The 26,660-nt window shown below is 38.5% G+C and overlaps 1 protein-coding gene across 10 annotated transcripts in view; it reads right to left on the bottom strand.

The window, feature by feature from the left end:
• The window catches only part of ralgapa1 (Ral GTPase activating protein catalytic subunit alpha 1), a 60,075-nt gene that overhangs the window by 5,305 nt on the left and 28,110 nt on the right, over window positions 1-26,660 (bottom strand). For all 10 annotated transcript variants that reach the window (XM_043263816.1, XM_043263818.1, XM_043263821.1 and 7 more), the window contains 6 exons: window positions 23,804-24,797; window positions 20,982-21,053; window positions 20,702-20,825; window positions 20,425-20,580; window positions 14,585-14,743; window positions 12,391-12,518 (listed from right to left, as the gene is read on the bottom strand). In XM_043263816.1, the coding sequence (XP_043119751.1) occupies window positions 12,391-12,518; window positions 14,585-14,743; window positions 20,425-20,580; window positions 20,702-20,825; window positions 20,982-21,053; window positions 23,804-24,797 (1,633 nt within the window). The remainder of the gene's footprint in view (window positions 1-12,390; window positions 12,519-14,584; window positions 14,744-20,424; window positions 20,581-20,701; window positions 20,826-20,981; window positions 21,054-23,803; window positions 24,798-26,660) is intronic.

The raw sequence follows: 26,660 nt of genomic DNA, 5'->3' as shown, positions 1-26,660 counted from the left end.
TAGGGGTCAAACAGTTAGCCAGGATGCCACGGGTTAATAATTCTCCCATCATACTGTAAACCATGTTACGAAGCTGTCATTGCTTTACGTATGGTGACATTGGGTATCAATGGACATCTTACTGTCTGTGTTATTCAGTTAAGAAAAATGATGGTATTGAGTAAATGGAAGGGATTGGATTATGCCGCCGTGTATGGGTTTAAAAACGGAGGGATTCTGTTAATGGGGACGATTTGATTAAGTAGACCGGTGGCATATGGTCTGTGCTGCATTCATAACTTAGTAAGCCAAGAGCACACGATTCGGATAACGACGGATGCTGCGTCAGTAGAGAAACTTGATGGAGGAGCATGGAGAAACTAAAGTCCTGCTGAGACGAGGCAGGGGGAAGATATTCTCGGCTCTAGTTCTTTGGGTGTTTCTGCCGGTGAGGAGGAACACGTAGGAAGCGTCTCCGTCAGGAAACGCAACACTCACGCAGATCTGTCGTTTGCCTTTTCCTGTCTCCAGCAGACCCGTTTCCTGCCGACGGGTCCTGCTGTTTGAGAGCGAACCCTAGCGCGAGTGGGTGAGAGGTTCCCACAGAGGAGAAGAGAAAGCAGCGAGAGAAAGTGTCTGTGGGTGAGACGTAATTAGACACATGCTGCACTACAACCATAAGCAGAACATGACTGAGCCGGTGACGGTCTTGACAGCCATATTATCAGCTTAGAATAGCATTCATATGGTCTCAGTGACTGTGACATTCAGTCACGACTGCTGTAAATGAATTCAAAGCTTCTGTTTGTAGACATCAGCTGTGGCCTCCCTGTTCTGCACTTCCAAGTTATTAAAACTAAACTTGGCAAGCAGACATAGACTAATTTATACTGCACAAACCCTGCCAGCCAAAATACATACACAAAACCCATATACATAAAAGATGAATCGGATATAAAAGGGTAGTTAATGTATAAATGTCTCCTATGGTGTGACAGCAAAAATGTAATTGAAAATAAGATTCATCAAATCTATAATTCAAAGGTTTGGGTAAGCAATTAAAAAAAAAAAAAAAAAAAAAAACTTTTATCTAGCAAGGATGCATTAATCAAATGTTAAAAACATGTATAATGTTACAAAAAAATTCTATCAGTTTCCATTATTCAATATTGATAATAAAAATAAATTTTTCTTGAGCAGCAAATCAACTAAGAATTATTTAATGTGACAAAGACTGACATGGCTATTTTAAAGTGTGATAATATTTCAATACTGTTATTACTGTATAAAAAATAAATGCATAAAATAACATCCTTGAGACATTACAAAAAATCTGAACAGAAGTTTAAACTTGGATGCCATTTCAGTCTGCTTAAAACTAACTGACATGAAATATTTACACCTAAAATCTCCATTTAAAAAAATGCAACTATACAAACACTTTGAAGCTGGATTACATTAGATTTTCCTCAATTTCAGACTAAAATGAAGAACCTAGTTCTTAGACTAAAAAGTCTGGTAGTCTTGAGAGGTCTTGGTTTTGAATTGCCCGGTGTTAGCCAATATCTGGATCTTAGAGGTTTGTTACTGGTCTAGGTCTGACAGGGACTAGTCCTGACCTACGACTTGCAGATGCCTCATGTCCAGAATAAGCTGCAAAGTGGACGAGATTTTATGCCGATAGTCCGGGCAACCATTCCAACCAGAGAGCAGAGCGTGAGCAGCACCGCTGTGCGTCTTAATAGCCCTCTCAGAGCCGCCCAACATGTGGTCACCATCCTGAACCTGAGATGAGTCTCTAATGCCACCCTGTCACCAAGACAACAAATCCTCTCCGCTGTTGACTTCAGATGCTCTTTGTGTGTCACAAAGAGAGAGGTAAAGGGAAAAACACTTCTTCTTTTTTCCCTTCTCTCTTTTTTGCACCGTGTATTCACCCAAATAACCCAGGCCTTGCATCCACTGTAATTGAATTTTTGATGGGTGGTGTTTTTTTATGACGGCTTGTTAAAAAGGAGAAAGTCCTTTTAAGAGAGTGCGTGCCGGGTTCTCGCGCCCTCTCTAGCATCACATGCTAGAAGAGGAGAGGAGGATAAAAAAGAGCCTTTTGTGCATTACCAGAAACTCATTTTCCCTGTGGATGAAAGGCAGGAGGGGGGAAAAAATACTCCTGGCCTCTTCCCCCCCTCCTACGGAGCTTTTCATTGTCACCGCGCTGAACTCCTGGGCTCTGGAAGGAAAGAGAGAAATTGCCACTGAAGAGACAGCAAAAGTGAGCTTGTTAGCACATTAGGAGTGAAGGACTCGTGGTGGGCTCCAGGAACAGTCCCTGGTGGTGTGTTAATTCAGCACTCCGAACATGCTGGTGCTGATAGCCTCCAAATTGATCACTCCCGCTACCCTCGATTTCGTTCCCTCCCCCTCTCGACGCCGACGGCAGCGCTGGAGAACAGGAGCACGCCTCTGGAAAGGAGGAGAAGCTTTTCATGATGTCAAAGTCATGTCAGCCACTTTGACCCTGCCAACTCCTCTATAACAACATGGTGTCTGGCGAACACTTTTAGGTAGACGGCAATGACCTCTGAGAGACATCAAAACCGCTGGCAGAAGAAAACAATGACCATGGTGAATATGTGAAGAATTAGCTCCCTTTTAATTCGTGATTGTGAATTAAATTAAATTTAATTGGTCACACTCCACAGGAAGACGGAATTGGAATGATGGAAGAGGAACTTTCTTTAATGGAATTAAGGAAGTTTTATTTCACCCTGGACAACAAAATTGTGATGAAATGTCACTAACAGTTTAAAAACATTCGGGGTCAGTAGGATTTATTCTTCTTTTTATTTTAAATATTTTTACTATTCAAAATAACTGCTTTATATTTGAATATAATTTAAAATGTATTTTATTCCTGTGATTTCAAAGATTAATTTTTAGCATTATTAATTCAGGTCACATGATCCTTCAGAAATCATTCTAATATTCTGATTTGGTGGTCAAAAATATTTAGTATTATTATGTTGAAAACAATATTTATGTTGTTTTGAAAGTAGAATTTGTTCAGGTTTCTGTAATAAATTTATCTGAAATAAAAATTTTTTATATATATATATATATATATATATATATATATATATATATATATATATATATATATATATATATATATATATATATATATAAAGTATAAAACAATGAATGTCTTTATCATAATTTTCTGATAAATTTAGTGCAGTTTTGCTAAAAGTATTAATTTCTCCATTTTCTCTCCCAAATGCTGATATTTGGATCTATTCAACAAAGAAACCTGAGAAATTCTGATAATAATAATAATAATAATAATAATAATAATAATAATAATAATAGTAATAAATGTTGAACAGCAAATCATAATGATTTCCTAAGGATTATTTTACCCAATATTTGTGTTACAAATCTGTTTTAAAAGTTAATTACATGAATTTGAATTCCAATCAATTGTAATTTCACTTTCTTTACATAAAATGTTTTTACATTTTCAACTACAACACATTAATTTCACTGAACTGATGTATAAATGAATCATAAAACCTAGTACGAACGCAAATAAAAACGGGGCATCTCAAAGGACATTTGTGTCTGGAAACATCAGCTTATCCGAGAGTTCTGGGACAATCGAATGTGTGACAGTACAAGGATGACACACGGCCAATATCTCCACTCTCAGAGAGCACAGCTATTCCCTGCTCTCGCCTTGCAAATTAACACAGCACAGTTACTGACGAGCCCGGTGAGAACACTGTCCCCAATCACACACACACACACACACGGCTCATTTTAATTACACACATGATCAGTCATTTTCTCCACATGTTGTGCTTGTTATTATCTGTGCTGAGAATTCCTCTGTAGGACAGCATTGGCACCTTTCAAAAGAAACCCAGAACAGGATCTGCAGCCCCACAGAGAGCCACTGTCCGTCTGCCTGAACGGCTCTCGTATCCTCACACACATCCCGGTGGGATACACACAGAGGAGCCCACTCACTCAAACCACAAACCGCAGGGTCTCCACAGGTGCTTTTGTCAGGACACGTCTGTCAAACCCTATGAGAAATCACTTAGCCGATATACAGTTTTAGTCACGCTGCTTAAAGTAACAGTTCAGCAAAATGTGAAATATGCTGAACATTTACTTACTATTAGAACATCAAAGATGTAAAGGAGTTTCTTTCCTTATCAGAACAGAATTGAAGAAATTAAGCATTACATCACTTACTCACCAATGTGAATGGATGCTGTCAGAAAGAAAATCCAAATATCTGATTAAAAACATCACAATGCTCTTCAAGTAATCACTTCCAGTCTTTTAATTAGGCTCTAGTGAAACAAAAAGCTACGTTTGTTAGAAACAAATTAATTTAAGTTCCTCCCCTGTTGTCAAAATCCGACGAACAGATTTTTGCTTAGAATGATTTTAGACAGTTGTTTTCACTTGTACACTTTGCTTGATGTGGACATTACTTTTCTGATTCAGTTAAGACGACTTCCAACAAAGAATGTTATAATGTTTTTAACAGAGGACATGTATTTTATAGCAGATTGCCTTGATGTTTTATCATCTCATTTTTATCTCAAATTATGTAATTTCTCTCAAACTTTTCCTGTTCCAATGAAGAAAGAAGCCAAAATCCACCAATACAAATACATCCACGCCAACGCTAGAGAGACGGAGAACGAGATCAGAAAAGTGACAGAGAAAAACATCACACAAATAATCAAATTTGAGGAGTTTTACAGAGTATAATTACAGAAATCTATGTGTGCCCTGAAGTGCAGGCTAATCGGTTTATTTTTCCATCTGATGCCTGCTGATATCGTGGCCCTAACAGTGATTTTATTAGTGAGGCACGGTGCTGCGGCTGGCTGCCATAGCCCCATCATTACGGCCAATGTCTCCGCGTGGCACAAGCAGATGAGAGGGGAGATAGCCCAGGCTAATGCACCGTTGCCTGGGGCTCCGAGACACTGATCTGGGCCCGGGCTCCAGCATCACAGCCTCTCCTATTAATCTCCGCTGAAACCAAATTGAAGGGCTCGTGAAATACAGCCCTGAGAGCGGCCGGCCCGATTTATCGCCCCGCGTCCTGTCCCCACGCCCCAGGGGGAAAGTGATGTGCGTGCTGCTGTTGCAAATGCAACATTTATTTAACATTCACGACGTGCGAGTCAGCGCTAATGCTATCAGAGAGGGCTGCGTGTACGCCGAGCTACACGTACGTGGCAGGCCTGATTAGTATGAATGAGTGAAGGTGGGCTTGCCATCTGCCTCCCGTGCATGTCTTTTTTTAAACAGTAACCTGATTTTGTGGTTTTACTGAGAGTGGAGATTTTTCACCACGGCTTTCAAATGCCATGGCTATTAATTCTTTAAATCACATTTAGCTTCGCAGAAACGGTCGAGGTCTGAATTGGCACAAGGAGTGTTTATCTTTTAACATGTTTCAGCAGGTTCTGATGCACTGCGGGACAAACATTTAAATAAAATAAAACATCATTATCCAATTCTCTACCAGTCAAAATGTATTATATTTTTTATTACTTTTTTATTTTATTTAGGCCCTTATTCTTGTAAAATGAGGCAATTTAGGACACTTCTAGAATATCCCACTCTCCCTAAAAATAAGTGATTGCACAATTTCCCATACGCTTACAATGAACAAAGGCTGAAGGTACTGATTTCTGGATTCATCCCTTACAAGTCATAAAAGTAAACTTTTTCTGTAAACTAATAAAAATTCAAAGAACTGATTAGACAATACTTGCAAAAAGTCAATATTTCAAACACAGATAGCTAGATAGATAGACAGAATAAATCGAAGACAGAAAGACAACGACACAACAGACAGAAGGCCATACAGATAAGACAGAACAACAGATATGATGGTAGAATGACAGATAGGCAAAATGGAATAGAATGACAGAAAAAGACAAACAGATAGAATCATAGACAGAACAATAGGATGTTAGAAAGACAAGCCGATAGAACAATAGATTCTGAATTCATCCCTTAAAAGTCATAATTTTTTTTTTTAAATACATGCAAAAAGCTTCAGACAAATAGATGACAGACAGACAGACAGAATAACAGAATATAACAGAAAAAGAATGATAGAATGACAGAAAGACAAGAAGACAACAGATATAATGGTTGAATGAATGACAGTGACAGATAGATAAAATGACAGACAGACAGACAGACAGTGTCTCTGCTACACTAACCACAAACTTCATGAGAGAAGCCTGCAGCGCATCCTAAACACTTCGTAAGAGTCAGGCCCACATTCCCCATCGCCATGCACCCCCAGGGAGCTTGTTGTTTACCAATCTATCCCGAGCCAGAGGGGGCCAGACAACAACATTTTTTTTTTCTGTTAACACACCCTGCACCTCACTCATTCACACACGGCCTTGTTTGACTGACTGGAAAGTCTGGGGATGAAGCTGTCGGTGCTAACAGGTCAAAACAGGAGCGAAGTTAGGAGGAGTGGCTCAGTGATTGATAGACGTATTAATGCCACTGAGGTGAACTGTGCTGGAAAAAACAACACCGACGGGTGTCGCTTGTGCAGCTACAGTAATGACTAAAGCACAAAATGCAGAGATAAACAGGCAGGAAGAGAAAGAAAATGGCAAAAGCAATTAAGCACTGACCCCACCAATACCCCAAACCCCCCCTAATCTGTTCCACCCCCTTTTTCGGCACTGATGGGACAATTAGTGAATAGTGCAACCTTCCATCCCCCTTTATACACACACACACACACACACACACACACACACAGACCAGCAAACCACGTTGTTACGGGGACACAATAGGGCCCATTGTGAGTGCTGGCAGTGTGTGGCAGCGCTGCCCGTTAGGCGTTTGGCTGTGGCTACGTCGTGTGTGTGTGTGTGTGTGCGTGCGTGTGTGTGTGTGTGTGTGCACGCAGGCCGCTCAAGCATGGGGACAAAAGGGGAAGCGCTGGCCTGCTGCTTCCATCAGCTCGGTTGCCTTTGGAAAAGCCAGAGTCAGAAGGAAGGAGGCTATGACCCAAAGCTCTTCCACTCTCTCCGCTATCACGCCCTGCCATATGCTGACCCCAGCAGCCCGGCACTTATCGCTGCCAATCAGCAGCCAGCGGGCCTGCCCCCGCTGTCACGGCGGAGCTGGAACAGTCCCACACACACCACTGGACTGGCACGGCCAATGGGGAAGCCGCTTAGCACGTCCCCTCCTCTCCCTCTGCGTCCCAATCGACCACTGACAGATGGAAGATGGCCGTGACTCTTAGACTTGCATGTTTTTTTTCCGCAGAGTCCAAGCCAACAACACCCAATCTCCCCCTGGCCAACTCGCAGCCGTGAGCCAGACGGATCAGATAATGTGGGTTTCTCTTGCCGTGCAATCGGGGCTTGAAGGACCACATCTAGATCCACTTCATTCCAGGATGCGTTACAAGAAGACTAGCAGCTGTAGCGATCCGGTAGCCTGGGGGCAAGACAGGTCAACTAGCTCTAATCGAAGTGGGGCGTTTAAAACGCACACACACTTCCACATATGGCAGCCCAGAACATTTTATCACTCAGACCCAACATGGTGCCCTCAGAGACTAAGGCTGCTTGGAAGGCCCCGAGCTTGGGCTCTTTTTCCACACATGGCCCCTTGGATTACTCCTGTGCTATCTGCGGTTTAACCCTGTTATTTTGTCTGCCCAGCATTCATAACACTGACCCACGCCAGCTACCTGCTATCTGCTGTTTTTTCCCCTTTCCCTCCAACAGACATTAAGACCAAAGAGGCCCCTTTCTCTCCATTCCAGGCCCTAATTTCACAGTCATGCCGAATGAGGGATCAGTGCACGGGGAGGCAGATGGACGCAGCCCGGGGCCAAGAGAAGGAACTGGAACTTAGAGTCAGACACAAGAGAGGTTGAGGCGTGTTGGCTTACAGAATGAGAAAAGAGAAGAGATGAAGGGAAAAAAAAGTGAGAACAGCGAACAAAAGTTTCCGGACAAAAATTAGGGAAAAAGGTGTTTTGACATTGCTTGAAAAAGGCTTACTGTGGACTGTGCATAAAAGAAACATGCTGGTCTGCCTTTCTTAAATCTAGATCATTTACCTTACAACGCAGGTCTCTGCTGAGATAAAGAGGAGCTTCTGTGTTCATGCATCAGCTAGTGCATCATTTGAACATTTCTAAATGAGGACCTCTTCAGCAAGAACAGCGCCTGACATTTGCATCCAGACCAAATATATATATATTTTTTTCTGTGAAACTAAAGGTGGTAAACTAAGGCTCAGCGTGCAACGCAGTTCAGGTGGAGGAAAATGAGAATGATTACATGGATGGAAAAAGACTTGAAAGCCAATGTATTCTTTCAAAGTGTTCTTATTTTAACTACTTCCAATTCTTTCAAATTATACAAATCAACCGAAACAGTGTGACTGCAACCAGTGCAGCCAAATTCATTCAATGATCGACTCTTATGATTCGTTTCTTTTAGTGAATCGCAAGCATACAGCAAGGACCACTTGTAGCCTAAATCCCAAAATAGAATATTCTCAAGACAGTTCTTTTAGTGATTTAAATAACATATTGTATTAGTACGACCAGTGCAAAAGTGAATCCCGAAACGAATGACTCATGAGCTGGTTCTTTCAGTGAACCAAAAACATGGCCAGTGTAACATAAAATTCAAAACAATAGACTTTTAGGAGTTGGATCTTCTAATGAAACATACAGCATGATCAGTATAGAATATTTAATGAACTCTCACTACTTTTAGGAGTTGGTTCTCTTAATGTTTCAAAAACACAAATTCACAGTCTGAATCCTGAAACGAACTCTTCTTATAAGATTCTAAGTTATTTTAGCGAATTAAAAACATACAATTCATGTGCAAAAGACTTACTAAAAAGGTTTATAAAAAAAGTTGCATTTAGCAAGTAAATTAAAAATTAAAATATGACCAATGTAGCCATTCCCAACACAAATTAATAATAACGTAATTAAAGTGCTATAACATTTACTGCATTAGAATCAGAAAACCTTTCATAAGTATTCAAATTAATTACTGCAATATACTCAAATGAATGCGAATTGAAGCAAGGTGAATCAAACTTGAGAGCGTATGAATTGGAATTCAATCAGTTTTGGAAATCTTTTACCTAACTCAAATTCTAGATACCATTTATATTCTTATAACGAGGGTGAGTGGAACGAATGTGATGATGGCTCACGATCAGTTCCTTTACCATCTCTGCACTTTAACTACTACACCACACCTCCCGTTAGCGACTGATTCAGAGTTACGAGGATGTTAGAGGGACAATTAGGCTACATCTCTTTCTGTCTCTCGGCAATGACTGCATGTGGCGGCACCATCAACAGGTAAGCAGGAGATACTGTGACTTCCTTCCTTCTATCCCTGGGGTCCTCTCAGGCTCACAGCCCGTTTTCATGGTAGGAGAGCAGCTCGTCTGGCACATAGATCTTCTAATCACTACTAGCCTGCCATCCATCCCTCACAGTCATCAATTATTTGCACAGGACAGAATGAAAAGAAGGTGCGAGGGCGCTCAAAGAAAAAGAAGGGGAAAAAAGAGGGAGGGATAGTTTCAAAATAAAGGGAATCAGACTGAAAGAAAAACAGACCAAGAGGGAGAAAAGAGAAAGAAGGGAAAAGAGAAAAGGTTTGGAGAGACATCCGTCGATAATGACAGATTACTGTAATTCAGGCTGTCAGGAGCATCGACCTGTGCGGCTCACGCCAATCAATAGCTCAGTCCACTATCGAGCTCCGCGCAGGCACACAGATGGGCGAGATTGCTGCGAGCGAAAGACTCAAGCTGAGCCAAACAATCTCTCTGGCTTGGAGGACATGGCAGATGAGAATCGCTTTCCCCCCCCTTTTCTCTCTCTCTTTTCCTCCCCTCCTCGCCGACTTGCTTTGTTTTCTGGAAGTAGCATCTCTTTGAGGAGAAAAGAGCGCTCTTAAAGAAAGGTTAAAGGTCTATGGTGCCAGCGAGACGAGAGAGGCTGGATTTGGACTTGGAAATGTTTGAAAACTGAATGTCGTCTAAAGCATACAGTGGCTGTAATCATTTAGCAATAATTGTTTTTGGACAAAACAAAGCAGGCTGTCAAAGTAAATGAAACTAGATTTTTATAGTGGCACTTGACCATGCAAACATTTTGATTAGTTAAAGTTAAAATCTAGCCTGCTTGTCTAATTCTGACCAAAGGCCCTCAACCTCTCTTCTTTCCTCTAAAGTTGTTTTTTTCTTATCAGTATGATGGTCCTTTAAGGACCAAAAGAGCCAACCAAAAATGCTATTCTGGTCTCTAGATATGGCTCATGTTCATTCCTCAATTTAAATATATGGGATTTTTTCCATTCGCCAATCCAAGTACTTAAATGTTTAATACTAAAGGTCCAAATCACTAACCCTAAAGCATACTAAAACAACCTCAAAATTTAGGGCAATTTATTGCTAGATGCAAAAAATTACAAATATTTTACAATATAATGCAGGATCGGAATTAAATAAGGAATTAAATATCAGTTATAAAAACAGATATAATTATAATAAATAAAAATTGTAATAATTAAATTATATGGTTTAATATTACCAATAAAGAAATTTATATTGTTCTATTATTTATATATATTTATACACACACACACACACACACATTACACAAACACACAATCTGTATGTGTATGTCTGTGAATATATATCCTGAAAAATCTTGAATCAATGATCAATTTCCACAAACATTAATATACAATATTTCTTAAAGACCAATATATTACAATACAAATTTATTTTAATTTGCAATAATATTTCATAATATTGCAGTTTTTTTATTGTACTTATGATCAAATTGCAGCCTTTGTGTGCAGAAAGTTCCATATAGGTTTATTAACACTTTATTTTATGGTTAAACCTATTAGTTGTTTATTGGCATTCATATTACTAGAATATTAGTAATTTATTAGTGCTAATTATGCACATATTACTGCCTTATTCTACATCCCTAATCCTAAACTTAACAGCTAACTATTAATAAGCAGCAAATTAAGAATTTATTGAAGGAAAAGTAGTTAAAAGTTAACAAGTGGCCTCAGTGGTCTACAGAGTGTAACTCTAAAGTTTCAATTGAAAATACCCCAAAGATCATTTATAATATCATTTTGAAAATGTCTATCTTGAGTAGAAGCAGAAACACACGATATTAGAGCATGTCTTTAAGTACTGCTCTCCGCCCTTTTTTCCAGAAGAGAGTTGTGTCATTACAGCTCATACCTGCTAAAAACATCCTAAGCACACAGAAAGTGGCTGTCACAGCATGTGAGTACTGTTCTCATTCACACACAAGTTTATGTTAAAAACAAGCGTAACTTACAAAAGCAGACGGGATGTAAAAATCAGCTGGAAAATAAAATTGCATGTTTATATCTGATGTGTGTAGCGGCAGCAATATATATATTACAGTAAATAAATCAATAAATGCACTGTTCTGTTGTCTCTGAGGCTGTGATTGTCTGTGCAGCTAAAGAAAGAACAGTTAGCATGTTTTGCTTTGGCATTAGAACTGCTATACCGTTGTCGCTTGCGAAATCCAAATGATGCGCCGTTTGTGGAAATGTACAGATTAAGGGGTGCAAATATTATAATCCCTTTGCAACGTCACTAGGGGAGCGAGATCAGACGCTTGCAGAAAAAGGCTCACCAAAACAAATTTACTGGGTTAATCTTTCATGTTTCCTTTGTTGGTAGATGCACCGGGGACCTGATTATAGCACTTAAAACCTGGAAAAATCTGACTTTCATGTTATGTCACCTTTAAAGTTGACAGCCCTAATAATTACGTAAAAGTGGACCTGCCAAAGACACTACTAAATCTTATTTTAAGAGACAATGCATGTTGTGAATGTACAACAACAACAACTTGTATGTATAATAACAGAGTTTAAAAAAGCCTAGATCATGTGTGGTTTAGATCGTGCGACAGAGATACAGAAAAGAACACCAAACTGCCAGAGAAGCATTTCAAAAGCAAATGGCTGTGCATCACGGTTAGCAGCCATTGAGGAGCGATCAGAATGATTCCATCACCCGCCTGACTGGGTGAGGAGAGAGCGGTGCTCTACATGCGCAGAGCTGAGAAATAAGACATCAATAATTATCGAGCGCTCTACCTGCTCCCATCAGAACCAAACTGACCGCTCACAAGTCAATCCGTACATACGTGAGCCAGATCTGTACGGCAGGAGGAGAAAGCATCCAAGCAGGCTGTAACAATGATAATAGGCTTCTGCCACCTTAGACGTGACAAAAACATCACACGCAAACTCGTTAATGTCTGGAAAAGGATACAAATTTTGGTAAAGAGGGATGAGGGACTTCAGAGCTCTGCTGGCGTTGATGGCTGTGGCTCGCACCACTGTGGGTAAGATATTTCCGTCCACTATGGCTCCATCAAACAAGGGACCAAAGAACGGCACCTGTGGAAAGTGAGATGACATGATATATGAACACTTAATGGCCTGTGAAGAACAAAATGTGAGCAGCTCCAAGCAGGAACAAAACACACATTTCAATCTGTATTAAGGCCTATTCACATTCCCATAAGTCCACATTTTCAGAATGAAAAATGTGCACGACAAGATTATAAAATGAAACAATGAATCTCTATAAACCTCTGCACATTGAGTCTGAAATGTTGTATTGTAATGGCTTGTTTTTTTACATTCTGATGCATTTTATTTTATACAGTACTTTTTTAAAAGTTCAAGATTTTTGTCATGTTTTTATTGAAGTCTCTTATGCTGATTAAAGCTGTATTTAAAGTTTGTGAAATATTAGTACAATTTAAAATGTATGTTTTCTATTGGAATATATTCTGAAATGTAGATTATTCCTGTGATCAAAGTTAAAATTATAGCATTATTACTCCAGTCATAACTTCAGGGCATTTATTGTAATACGCAGATTTAATGCTCAAAAAACATTAATTTTAATTTAATGTCGAAATCACTGCGGCATAATATTTTTGTGGAAACTATAATACATTTTCAGGATTTCTTGATAAACAGAAAGCATTTTTTTTTTTTTTTTTTTACATTTTTCTTGACCATAAAATATATTTCTTTATATTTATCTTAATAGAATGTGTCTTGAATGTGGCTGAAAAAAAGTATTAATTTATTACAAAATCACAATCGTATCAATCCCAATCTTTAAATTTTTTCAAATAAATAACATTATATTCAGGTAAACTTTTCAGAATCAATAGTTTTGTCTAAAACATTGTTCGCAAATACTTATGGTTTCATCCTACTTTTTTTGAACAGGGCTTTACACGTCCTATAAGCTAGCAGCTTTATCCTTTAAATAAAAGGAGGCATGGAAATGTCAAAACCTCCGACGTATTTCAGCCTGTTACATAAAAAAATCCCTGACATTAAGCAGAAAAGACAGTGAATAGCCTTCATGCACTGAAATGGGGTCTAAATGGACTTTCATAAAAGCCAGGCCTCGTCTTTCTTTATCTCTCCATCTTTCTACATTTCCTCAGACTGCATGAAAGACTGAGCCTCTCGTCTCGGATCCATCTCCACAGCGGAATTCGATTCTGAGAATCCCATTCATTCAATTAGCCCTGACATAACTGAGCAGGAAGCAATGGCTGGTAGTGCCCAAAGACAGATGTGCTCCCACTGTCTCCTGTACAAAACACTGAGCTCATTTAAAGAAAAACAAATGGACGTGATGCACAAACAAATATCTCTGCTTTACTGTATACCGATATCTCTGTTAAGGAGCTGTTAAAAGAGTTTTTTCCTGCTCAAAGTATGGAAAAGGGTTTCAGGGAATTTGAATGCATTTAGCCAAAAGGCCCTGATTAAAGTAACTGGCTCAAAAAAACGAATTCACAATTGTCAACGTCTCAAAAAGAGTTTAAGGTGTCACATGTTCTTTTGGTAATAAAATAAATATTTTGAACCACCATTCAAAAGTCACATATGATCATCAAGGCTGTTGGTGCTAATCAAAAACACAGTAAAAATGCAAAAATGTGAAACAGCATTGTTTCTTATATTTATATATATTTTCTGCATTATTACTCCAGTCTTCAGTGTCACATGATGTAGTGCTGTTCAACATTTTGTGGAAACTATAATAAATTTTTTCAGGTTTCTTTAATGAATAGAAAGTTCAAAAGAACATTTATATAAAATAGATGTTTTTAAAGATTGTAACTGCTTATAATTTTGAATAATTATATGCCTTATTGTTAAAAATATTAATTACTTAAAAAAATAAATAAATATAAAATAAACTTATTGGCCCCACATTTATGAATGGTAGTTTGTATCCAACATTTTATTCCTATCCTGCACTTTTAACTCACAGATAAGGAGTAAGGTGCTTTACGAATCTATTTGAATAAATAAAATAAAAATTATAAATCAATTTGTTTGTGAGTTTTGTTGTGTTTGTCTCTAGTTACAGACTCGGAAATAATTTAATGACAGTTTTGTCCTTATTGGTTCACTGTTGAACTCACCTCTGGTTTTTTGATGATCTGGATGCTGTACATGTGGTTCTTCATGGGGTAGATGATGATCAGCACGTCTCCAAACTCAGTAGGAATAATGCCTCTCCGATAGTCCCGTGAGTGCTCGGACCAAACAATGTGTACTTCATCGTTACCCAAGTGTCTTAACTGTACGGAAAGAGAGAATACATAAAACTGTCATTTAGACAATGCTTTTGTCCAAACAGATTTAAAGTGTACTTAACGACAATATTACACATAATTTAAAATGCATTAAAGTGTTGCTCTTAAAGCTGAATGGTGATACCTCACTTTCGTTGTGGGGTTTCATGCATAATATACTTTAATAACTCTGAAACAATACAAGAAGCCTTGAGTTTGTATGCTAGTCATATTTTATCACTAAACAAAACCAAAGCAAAAAAAAGCAAAAATGTAACTGGTCTGAATTGAATCTCGACTGCATGTAGCCATGGTACAGTGCCATCCACTCCAGCGTTATTAACCTTGCGCTGTGACAGTTGAGTGAACGGACACTCGGCCCATCTCTCCTCCTCTCATCTATCTTCCACCGATCACTCCATCTTCCCAGGACCCGCTCAATCACTGCCATGGCCATGGGCGCAGCGACCCGTCAACTGTCCCCAGCGACGGCCACAACCTTTATGCAACCAATGACAAACTCTGTCCTTTGGACTCAGCGATGGACATCATTCATTTCTATAACTACAGAGTTCTACTTTGCAGTTACGGCTCAAGAGATTTAAAACAGCACGGATCATAAGGAACGTGAAGCTGAACAGGTCCAAACCGAATACTCTCCAACCTTCAAATGTATATAACAGTTAAGTTTCTATCTGAGGCTATAAAAACATTAAAATCAGCTAATTAATTGCCATGACTGAATTACTAAATTAAAACCAGGATATAAATATATATACCCGTATTTATTTTACAGACACATGCACAAATATGTTGTTTTAATTTATAAACAAAGTATATATCATTTTCTGAACTAAATAACTATTTAATAAATATACAATATATAATACATTGATAATTTCCACTGACAAATTTTCTCAATTCACTTGCAATTGGCAAGTATGGAACATTTTTTTTTAAATCCTTCAGAGAGCATGTTAGAGGATAAAGAGTGCATAAAAACAGTAGCCGCGAGAAGAAAAATAAATGTGTGTGCGCGCTGTGACACCGGCGGCCGCGCTGACACGCTTTAGTGTCTAGTTAACATGGTTTAGAGTTGCTATCGGAAGATCGTGCTCTGGATAGCCTCTCCAGCAGCCCTCGCAAATCCAATTTGCCTCTGAGAAGTCATGATAGGCAATGCAGCACAGGGACAGACCCAATCTAATTTGGGTGGAATATAGCCGTGTGTGGCGTGGAGGTCCCCTCAGCTCCCCTGCAGGGCAGGCACGGCGGTCCAAAACCCCTTCACCGGCCCAACCGCCCCACACGTCACTTCACCTCACGCCTCATGCTCAAATTACAGCCATGAATTACATCCAGCCTTCAGCTGCACTGCTGCAGACCAGGGACTGCCATTTCCTTCCAGGCTGTGTGTCCGTGTGACAAAATGATTGGAGTTTTATTGGACGATAAGGTGGTCTGGATTGAGAGATTTCTTTCATCTCTCAGCCATCTTTGTTTAATCATGTAATACCATTCTGAGAAATGCCACATTCGTTTGGCGGACCGTAGTGCAGATCGTGGTAACAATCTGGTCGAAATTCAAACGGCCTGTCCTTATTGCGATAAGAAGATATAGATCTGCATTAAATTTATTATTGCAAGATGTGCTCAGCCACTTCAATGATACAAAAACAGAGAGCAAAGAAATTTTGTCTGAATTATAGAATAAAAGGCTTACCGCAGTTATAGTAATGAATGCATAAATCCATGACTTTGCTGTGTTAAAAAGATGTTTCCACAGTTCTGCATTTTTTTTTTCCTCCTAAAAACACCCTTTTATGCATGTAATTTTTTAGATGACTTTAACCCTTTAACAGTTTTTACTACTGTACTTTTTAACTACTGGTTTAGGGTCAGTAAGATAAAAAAAAAAAAAAAAGAAAAAGTAGTGTATACTTTTATTCAGAAATAATATACTGAATTGATCAAAAAAAGAAGGGAAGATTTCTATTTTAAATAATTGTGTTTTATTTTAGAACATTCAAAAGAAAAGAAAAATATTAAACAACACAACTGTTTTCAAAACTGATAATATGAAATGTGCAAACTTTTGCTTGGCACATTAGAATTGTTTCTAAAGAATCATGTGACGCCTGAGACTAGTAATGGAGTATTGGAAAATTCAGCTTTGCATCACAGAAATAAATTTTATTTTGAGATGGTTTTTGAAATTATAATTTACTAAATTAATTTATTGTATTTTGATCAGATGAATGCAGCATTGGTGAGTATATATTGGTGACTTTCTTAAAAACAATATATTACTAACCCCAAAAGTTTGAACGATACAGTGGTGTAAAAATTTTAAAATTAGTGGCCAACCTCTTCTCAAATACAATTAGTAAGAACAAAGCAGTCAGGACTGAAAGAAAAATGGCACTGTTTGTTGCATCACATCAGAGAGTCCTTCAACACGATGGCCTTTTGCTCTGATAAATATCTAAAAATCTGCGTTAGCTTGTTTGTTTGGTGCATTTGTACATTTTATGATTATCTGAGCTCAAATTTGTACAAATGCACAGGGAAAGAAATGCTGAACAGAAGAAGTCAGTAATGAGAAACTGTGTTACAGAAGCGGTAACAGTATTACATATAATTTTATTTTCTCTCTTAATTTCACCAATTTACTTTCCACCTCTTTAAAGTGCTTTCTATATGAAGATCAATCAAATACTGATATGCAGTTATACATTTCTTTGATTCTTTCTGATCAAATCATGTTGACTTTCTGAATTCATTTTGACCTTAATGTGCATGCCCTTTATCATCCTCCATTCCTCTCAAAATCGGTTTTAGAAAAGTGGGCCATGGAAACGTACCTAACATCGTGTCATCCTTCTGCTTAAAGCCAATTACAGTCCAACATCTTTTCGACAATATCCCATAACCCCCCTTTCAGCATACCTGCCCAGCTCATAAAAACAGAGAAGACACAATAAGCTGTAGGCGAGACCATTTCAGACTAAACGTGGTAATCTAATTAGAGCCCCCCTTTACCACAGAATAAGCGCCCCATGAAACGTCCCTCCTGTGGTCCACTGTAGCCCTCCCTCCCTTCCCGCTGTCCCTCGTCGCAATATCACATTTCTATCTGCGTTCATTAATAAGTCTTTGGGGCCCATTAGCACCTTATCGCCTCGTCTCTGCCCAAGAAGACGTATGAGTGAGGAAGTGAGGGGACAGATCTAATGACGAGCGATTGGTCATTCGGCATGGGGCTGGCCGCTCCACAAACAGCCCCATATCACAGCCTTCCAGCCAAGCTCATTAAGGATAATGCTGCACATTATTAGATTTGTGCTGCCCACGTGAACGGAAAAAATACCCATGCAGACAGACATTTGCTGCTGTTTCTTCAAGTACGCACACTTTAATGTCCCAGGGGTTGATTTTTATTAAAACTAACAGCTTGTAACATAGATCTTTTCGCTATACAAAGGTCACATTAAAACTGACTTAGAAACTTTTTTTTACCTTGTCTTTTTTTTTTTCAGTATATTTTATTGCTTACATTTGTCCCAGTTTTTTGTTTGTTCTTTGTTTAACGCCTTTCCAGCTTCTGTGGCTATTTTTATAGCAATACATATAGTTTTTGCTCAAACTTCACTAAAAAAAAAATCTCTTCAAAAGAGTTAACTGAATAAATAAAGTTCTCAAAGACTTTAATAAAACATGCTTAATGGATAAAGGTATTTAACCAAATCCATAATAAACATAAGCATTTATTAAAACTATGAATATATTAAAGAAATAATTATATTAACACATTTGAATATTAATCAAGCCAATTTTTTTTGTGCTGTCAAACGAAGAGAAATTTTTGTTTACATAATATCATAATATATGTATGTGTACTGTTTATTATGTATGTATATATATCAAAATACACACATATACAGTATACATTTATATGTATATAGTTATATTTAAATAAATTATATCATATATAATTATATTTATTAAATAAACATAGCATATTTTTCTTAAATCTATACATACACCTGTGGGTTTTATATATAAATAATAAAAATAAACAATCCACACATATATATATTACAAAACGCTTGTTCTGGATGCAATTAAAGTGTGATATGAAAAGAAAAAAGTAAATAAAATTTGAATAATATAATTTACTTGCTTTACAGTCAAAATCTGATTGTGCCTATTTATGCAAGAAAATACAAAAATATCAATTGTGTATATTTAGGAAACATGTTTGCATCAAAATTAGCCTTAGCAAGACAAAGTGGACTTTCATCATTTGCACCATTGAATACTATTAAACAATACATCATGTGTATACACTGTTGGATTTTATTAGTAGACATTAAATTAACTAGTTAGTGTTTAAAGCGAGTTTAATTTATAACAGCCCACAGGACAAAAAAAGTGCCTATAGTTAAAGAAACACCCTTGTACAAAGAGAAATACTAGAGAGCAATGTTTCTCCATAAGGTCACTTCGACTGCAAGGAAGAGCAAGAAAAAGAAAGGGTGCGACATCCCTCTTTAAATAAAAGAGAGACAAGATAAAAGCCAGTGGGAGAGACAGAGCGAGAGAATAAAGTACACCTGTTAGGAGTCATTACTTTCTCCTTTTCTCTGTTCTGATAGTAGATAGGACCTTTTCTCTCTACGGGGAACCCAGAAACACAAAAGCGCAGCTCTCTGCAGGTATAAGTGTCCCACCCCTCAGATTAGCCTGGGTTAGGTTTAATGATGAGGTGTGAATGCACAGGTCAGTGAGGTTCGGTGTCCCACTTCACCCAACACACATAAGGACCAGAGCTGCACTGCTGGAGACAACTCCAGACAGAAGAGCTATGAAAGAATGACACAGACTACAATCTAAAAGGCCAGCCACAGGTGAGCTGGCAGGGGGAAAGTTTAACTTTTGAGTGAAGGGAAACAAGATTTCTCCTTGTTCTGCGTAGACTGGTATACTACGCAAATATGTGCTTATGAGGCAAAGCTCCAGTCTAGTTGGCCAAGTTGCAAAATGGGTCATTTAGATGTTTTCAGCCCCTTAGACTTTCATTTGTGAACAAAAAATAATACCTTCTTCGTGTTTAGCTGAAGATAGTATGTCATAGAGAATGCAGAAGTTATTTACATAAAGTCCTAAAACTCAGTATCAGTGTGTGATAAAAATCTGTTTTGTTATTTTTAATAAAAAAACTAAAAGTATAATTGATTTAAAAAAAAAAAAAACAACTTCAAAATATTGTTGCTTTGGCAACTAACTGAAAAAAGTTACAATTTACTAATTAATCAAATTAATTATTAATTAAAACTATATAAAAATATTAAAAATATTACTGAAAATTAATCATTAAAACAAAAGCTAATTCGGTAACACTTTACAATAAAGTTCATTAGTTAATATTAGTTATGTTAACTAAAATTTAACAATATTTCTAAAGCATTTATTAATTTTAGGAAATATTTCAGGATTTACCGATTCATTATTAAAATGACAAGTTGTGCTGTTATCGTTAGCTAATGCACTGTGAACTAACATGAACTACCAATGAACAAGCAAAGATGAATAAATACTGTAATAAACGTATTGTTCATTGTTTGTTCATGTTAATTAACGCATTAACTAATGTTAACAAATGAAGTAGTCTCTTACAAGCTTACCTTTTTAGTGAGCGAGTCATCCGAGTCTGGAGGCATGCGTGTGGAGACATGAAACATCACTTCTACTGTAGAGGTGGCGAAGTAAGGCATGGTCAAACCCGTGCTCTTGTTCCTCTGCAGGCCGCCCATGAAACCACAATGACTTGTTAGGTTCACCTGAACATTGAAGAAAGAGTTTGTTAGGCCCCATGCATTAATACCATGTAAGATACTGCATATATATATAGTATCAAGTATATATAGTATATAGTATCATATATATCCATCAAGATTTTACCTCCCAGCCCAGGCCTGACACAAAGTCTTCATAGGCCTGACTCCCGGCTGTGTTGGACAGAATGGAGTGCTTGTCTTCCTGACCCTCTGCTACGTAAAACACAGCAATCTTGTGCGTTTCACGACTAAAAAAGTAAATAAAGTAAATTTATGAGCAAATTATCTAGTACAATTTTGTCAGGTGGTCTCATATACTTTAGAAAATTTTTCTTTGCTCTTACAAGATTGATACTATTAGATTTAAAAAACAACAACAACGCATTCAAATTAAGATAACACACCACTGCCTTGAATCCAGATTCTTCAGCTCTCTCAGTAGTTTTTCGTTCTTCTTCAGCAGGTGGAAACTGTTCCTGGAGACAGGACATTTAAACATAAGAGCGAATGAAGAGAAATACCCTACCAGATGACTCATCTTCGATCACTTCAAGTTAATTAGCTTACACATAGCGAGGGGATCAACATCAAGAACATCAATATAATCTAATGCAATGTAATGTAAAAATTTTTTTAAATAAAATAAAATACCTACATGGGCAGATAAGACAGACAGATAGAAAAATAGATACAATGACAGACATAAATAGATATATAAATAGATACAATGATAGATATATAGATAAAAATATAGAAATAGAAAAGATTCTTATTTGGATGACGCTCTATGTATTGTTCACAGACTCTGTTTGGAGAAGTGCTGTTCTAGACTGCGCGTTAGATCTCTTTCATTAAGCAGCCGCCTGCTTAATTACAGTCTTCCTTGTTTTTCTCACAGTCTCCCGGACAATCTGACCCCATGACAGAAACGCAAATGAAAACAAACAATGAAAGATCGTGCACTGAAAAACATCTTATGACACGATGAGCCATAAAACAAAAACCTACACATGGTGTCATGAAAAGAAGAAAATCATAAATCTAAGATAATGAGACTTCTTTCCGTCTGCAGCTTTTATAGTTCAGAGTTCAGTTACTTTCTCCGTCTCCCCCTCTTTATCTTTCACTCCCTCCAAGTGGCCGTGTGAGTCATGTGGAAAAGCCACACGATGCTCTCTAAAAGGACTTTTTGTTTTGTTCTCCCTTTTCTTTGAGCAGGGGTCTCTTTATTAGCTTGTTGCAATGTAATGGTCTTCATTTTCTCCATTGAAAGTGAGCCATTTCAGGAGGCGAACGCGCGAATGGCATAAAAGGCCGACATTAGGCGCGCGCTCACACACACAATGGCCCGGCGGATTGCAATGCCTTAGTCTCTGACCACGGATAAATGATACATGAATGCCTGGAGAGCGGCAGCAGGACAATTCCTCATTAAACAGCCCCTATGCATTTTCTCCCAGCTCTCCAACTCATAATAACCCTCCAGCCACATTCGAAAGGTAGCAGCCTTTTATTTTCACCCGGCGTATCAGGCAAGAATGAAAAGTACCGCCGCTGCTCGGCAGATAACAGACCCCTCAAGAATTAATCCCCCCATAAAAGCTGCGTGCGCACACACACACACACACACACACACACCATTCACCCAGAGCTGCTGAAGAAAAGCTTTTTTTCCCCCTCCTGACGACTCTATGAGGGAATGGTGAAAAAACAATTTTCCTTCATTAATCTCATAACACAGAGCATGTATATCATGAAAATTAATGCCATTACATTCAAGGTGAAAAATAGCCCCATTTTTCCAATTATTTGTCATCTGGAAATATTTAACCATTCTCTGTAATACCACAAAATGGAATGGGGATTGAAACCTCACATTCAAAAGCAATGAGGAGAATCATTTGGAAACAGAGGTTTGGGCAGTAAGTTAGTACCACTATAGTGTCTATTGGTGGATAATCTACTCAGAAAAATGTTGACTGTTTGAAGCAGATTAACATGGCTCTGCGCAATCAGGGATAGGTGCGAGCAAACAGGATGTTTACATGAATTATCGGCCTTCAACAACAGCGTCACCCAGATAGTGTTAACAAACTCTAGCAAAACAATGTAGTGATTCTTTTGGGACAAAATGGCAGGATGGTGTTCAAGCAAGTGTTGCAGATCACATCTCTTAATACCTAGATCAAAGGATTTAACGCTCTGACATGGTGGTTAAACAAAGCAAAAAAAAATAAAAATAAAAATAACAGAACTGGCAGAATTATGGTTGGTGGAATTTGTTTCTGTTATTAGTAATAAACTAGCCAAAACTCAGTAGTGCTAAAAAAGGGTAAAGCTAGCTTTGGTAACACACACTAACAACAAATAACACAATTATATTATCTGTTGATTTTGACGAGGACATGACGAAATTAACAACTTGGAATTTATTACTTGAATAACTGTGATAACTGATTCTGGAGGCAGGCTTTTTAAAAATAATGAACAATTAAAAAAAATACACAGCGCACAAAAAAAAGAAGAAAAAAAACGACTTTGGATGCTGAACTCCTGACAAACCTGTTGCAATGCAAGCAGTGAGCACATGTATGATTACTGTAAGTATATCTGCAGTAAAAAAAAGTCCTGATCAAAAAAAAAGTCAGAAAATTGGTTTTTTTTTTCTTATGAATTTTTATCTTATGTTTTTCAAACATTCTTATGCATTTAAGTTTTTTTGTGAATCTGGGACCTGGATTTTTTTTATTAACAAATCTAGCCATTTATCTATCCTTATGCCATGTGTTTATGTATAGCCACATGCTAAAAATTGCCACATGCCAACAGTGTTGTCCAATCTGTTCCTGAAGGCATCCCAATACTACAAAACACACCTGACTCAACTCAAGAGCTCATTAGCAGAGACTTCAAGACCTAAAATCAAAGGATTCGATAAGGGTGACATCCAAAACACATACTTTTGGGGTGCCTTCCAGGACAAATAACACGTTTGTTACAAATACAATTTATACTCTATATCAGGGGTTTTAAAAGCTGTTTTGGGGGCTCCTTTAAGTGAACTGAATGAGTGAATATGGTATATGGTGCGATTTTGGATATAGTCACTGAATTTTGTGTGTCTGTTAATGTAGACCTACAAAATGTAGTGCTGAGTGTCTCTAGAACCCCTGCCCTATAGGATACCCAAGCATTTTTAACAACAATGTGTGTTCAAGTGTCTTACCTCTTCTCCCAGGAGTTCATGCCTAGTATGTTGAGGAGCAGTTTGCAGTAGTAAAAGGCCGACTGGGGTCTCTGTGGGCTTGGCTCTTGCTGTACCACGGCCCTCATGTTTGGGTCATTCCCACGATGCAACGTAAAGTCCTGCTCTTCAGCACATTGCTTCAGGATGGCGTTGATGACGTCGTTCTCCTGCTTCTCAGACACGCAGGTGGGAGGCGGGGCTGGAATGTTGAGTGGTGTGCCAGTACGTTGCAGGCACTCTGGGCTGGAGTATCCCAGGTACTGAAGCATCTCATCCAGGGAGTCCTCCCCATCCTGCAGGGAGTCCCAGCTTGGGATCACCTCTCTGCATCGCCGCTTGGCCTGTGGGGCCATCAGCTCCAACCCTGCCTCTTCCTCTTCCTCCTCGTCCTCTTCCTCAAGTTCTTCCTCTTCCCCGTCTTCTTTCACATCCTCCTCATGCTCATCAAGGTCCTCCTCACTCTCCTGAAAAGCTCCATCCTCTGGTTCTTCTTGACTGCCTCTTTCTAGACTGTCCTCATCTCGGCTACGTTCTCTATTGCCACCTGCTTGATTAGAGGACGAGTAGAGGTGCAAAGTTTGACTAGGAGTGATGCAATGAGGTGGACCATAAAGTACAGCAGAGTCCCAGGAGTGTTTTCCAGAAATGTCCCTCACGATAACCCGAACGCAGGCACTGGTGGTGGTGAGGCCAGCTGACATACCGCCGCCGGGCAGGCCGTCCTCTGCCCGGATCTGTAGATAGGACAGCAGGGTGGTGCCATTGAGCACGAAAAACTGCAAGTTGGGTGCATCGAAGAGCTCAGGGGTCAGGTCTGCGCTCTCGCTGTACGGGTTATCCTGGTTCTCGCATACCTGACTGGTCAAAGTGGCTGGACCACCACTCATCGGATAGTGACCTAGGTGGTTGACCAGGTGAGATATGACTGTGCGTGCTGCAACTGAAATCAGGCCTTGCTGAATACGACTCCTCACTACAAAAAGAAAAAAGAAAAGACAAAGATATATTTAAAGAAGCCGTATGTGGATGGATTTCTAGAGATTTTCAAAGACAGTTACAGTGTCTATAACAAGGTTGTACATCCCTTTGGTGTTCATTTATGAAGTTTTTTGGTTAATGATGTTTCAGTTAACCACTAACAGTGAATTACACTGTAAATACTCTTTTTTTGTTGTTTTATCAATATTGTTTAGTACTGTGATGTAAAGATGTCATCTTTTTTAAAATGTGTTGATTTTCACCGTACTTGACGTGAACATGTCTAGTTTTGAGGCCTAGACTTTGTTCAACCGTCAATTTTCTGGATCTTTTGTAAGTTGTCTAATAAACAAAGACAATGTTGTTAACATATCATAACATCTTTCATTCTTGTATGTCATTTATAAACAAACATCTTTCAAGAAACAGAAATAATATATGAACATTCAAGATAATAAAGTTTGTTAGCTGAACAAAAAGAGACACATGACCTTACTCAGTGACTTGGGTCAAGTAAACAACTTGGTCCAAAGCATAAATTTAAAGTCAACTTGGTCCAAAGCATAAATTTAAAGTCAACTTTTTATTTTTTACAGTCAGTGTTTTAAAATGAAAGATCAGATTTTCTGAAAGTAATTTTTCTTAACATGGATAACTTTGAACTCAACTTTTTAGAGATGTTTTACTGTGCAAACAGGATGCTATCAGCACACTAACTAAACAGCGTATTGTAATAAAACAAAAAGTACTAAAAAAAAAAAAATGTTTTTAAATAAATCGAAACAAAATTTAGATTTAGGTAGTTGACCCTACTATCAACTAATTGGGTGATCCATTCCTAAATCTATTGTGCAGAATTGAATCAAAATCAAAAAGTGAGAGAGATGGAGATACTGCAGTGATGATGAAAAGGTGTTAGAAACAAGTAAAGGAATAGAGTTTAGGCACTCGTTTCATCAGGGATGTAGTGATTTTTAGATCTATCAGTGTTAAACTCCTGTGGAGTCGAGATGAGTGAAGGTGCAGACGGCTCGTGTGAATACAGGGACATTAGGGTGTGATGAAGAATGCAGGATGCCCGGGGAGAGGTACAGATGCCTCAATGCTGGTAAGAAGCTCCCGACGGAGACACTCCTCCTTCACGTTCTGCCAGAACTCACAAAGAAACCATGCCGAGAGCAGCCCAATACCAGTACACTCGACGTGCCAGAGGCCCACTCCCCCCAATCAACACAGCACACCAATCACATTCAGCGACACACTCCACCGCCTTAATGAGCCAAAACATTCTTAGACCGGAGCTCTCGGGGGGAGGGATTTTATCCTGATGAAGCAGTCTTCTGTATGGACCACCTCAGCCAGAGAGTGCCCTCCGATCTAGCAAGAATCCAGTGCTAAGAGTAATTTCAAGAGTAATGGAGGTAGGAAAGTGGTGGACACATGTCTCACTCAGGGTTGTAATGATTAGTTATTTTCGCCTGATGGAGAGAGACACAGCAACGGCAGCACAGGAAACCAGCCCCCTGCTGTCAATCTCAAACCCTCATACACACTGATAGTAGCATGAGGGAGCAAACAGATTCGGTGATGAAGGCATTTAACTAGTTCATTCCCGCTTCTTCTGATTTGTTCTGCTTGTTTTCAAGGGGTCATATGATATTGCTAAAATTACATTATTTTGTGTATATGGTGTAATGCAATGTGTTTATGTGGTTAAAGTAAAAAAAAAACAACAACATTATTTTCCACATACTGTACATTATTGTTTCTCCTCTAAGCCCTGCCTCCTGAAACGTGTGGATTTTTACAAAGCTCATCCTTCTAAAAAAAGCGAGGTGTGCTCTGATTGGCAAGCTAT

Source organism: Puntigrus tetrazona, chromosome 17 (genome assembly GCF_018831695.1).
Source record: "Puntigrus tetrazona isolate hp1 chromosome 17, ASM1883169v1, whole genome shotgun sequence".
Lineage (NCBI taxonomy): Eukaryota > Metazoa > Chordata > Actinopteri > Cypriniformes > Cyprinidae > Puntigrus > Puntigrus tetrazona.
This window is presented reverse-complemented; position numbering and strand designations above follow the sequence as displayed.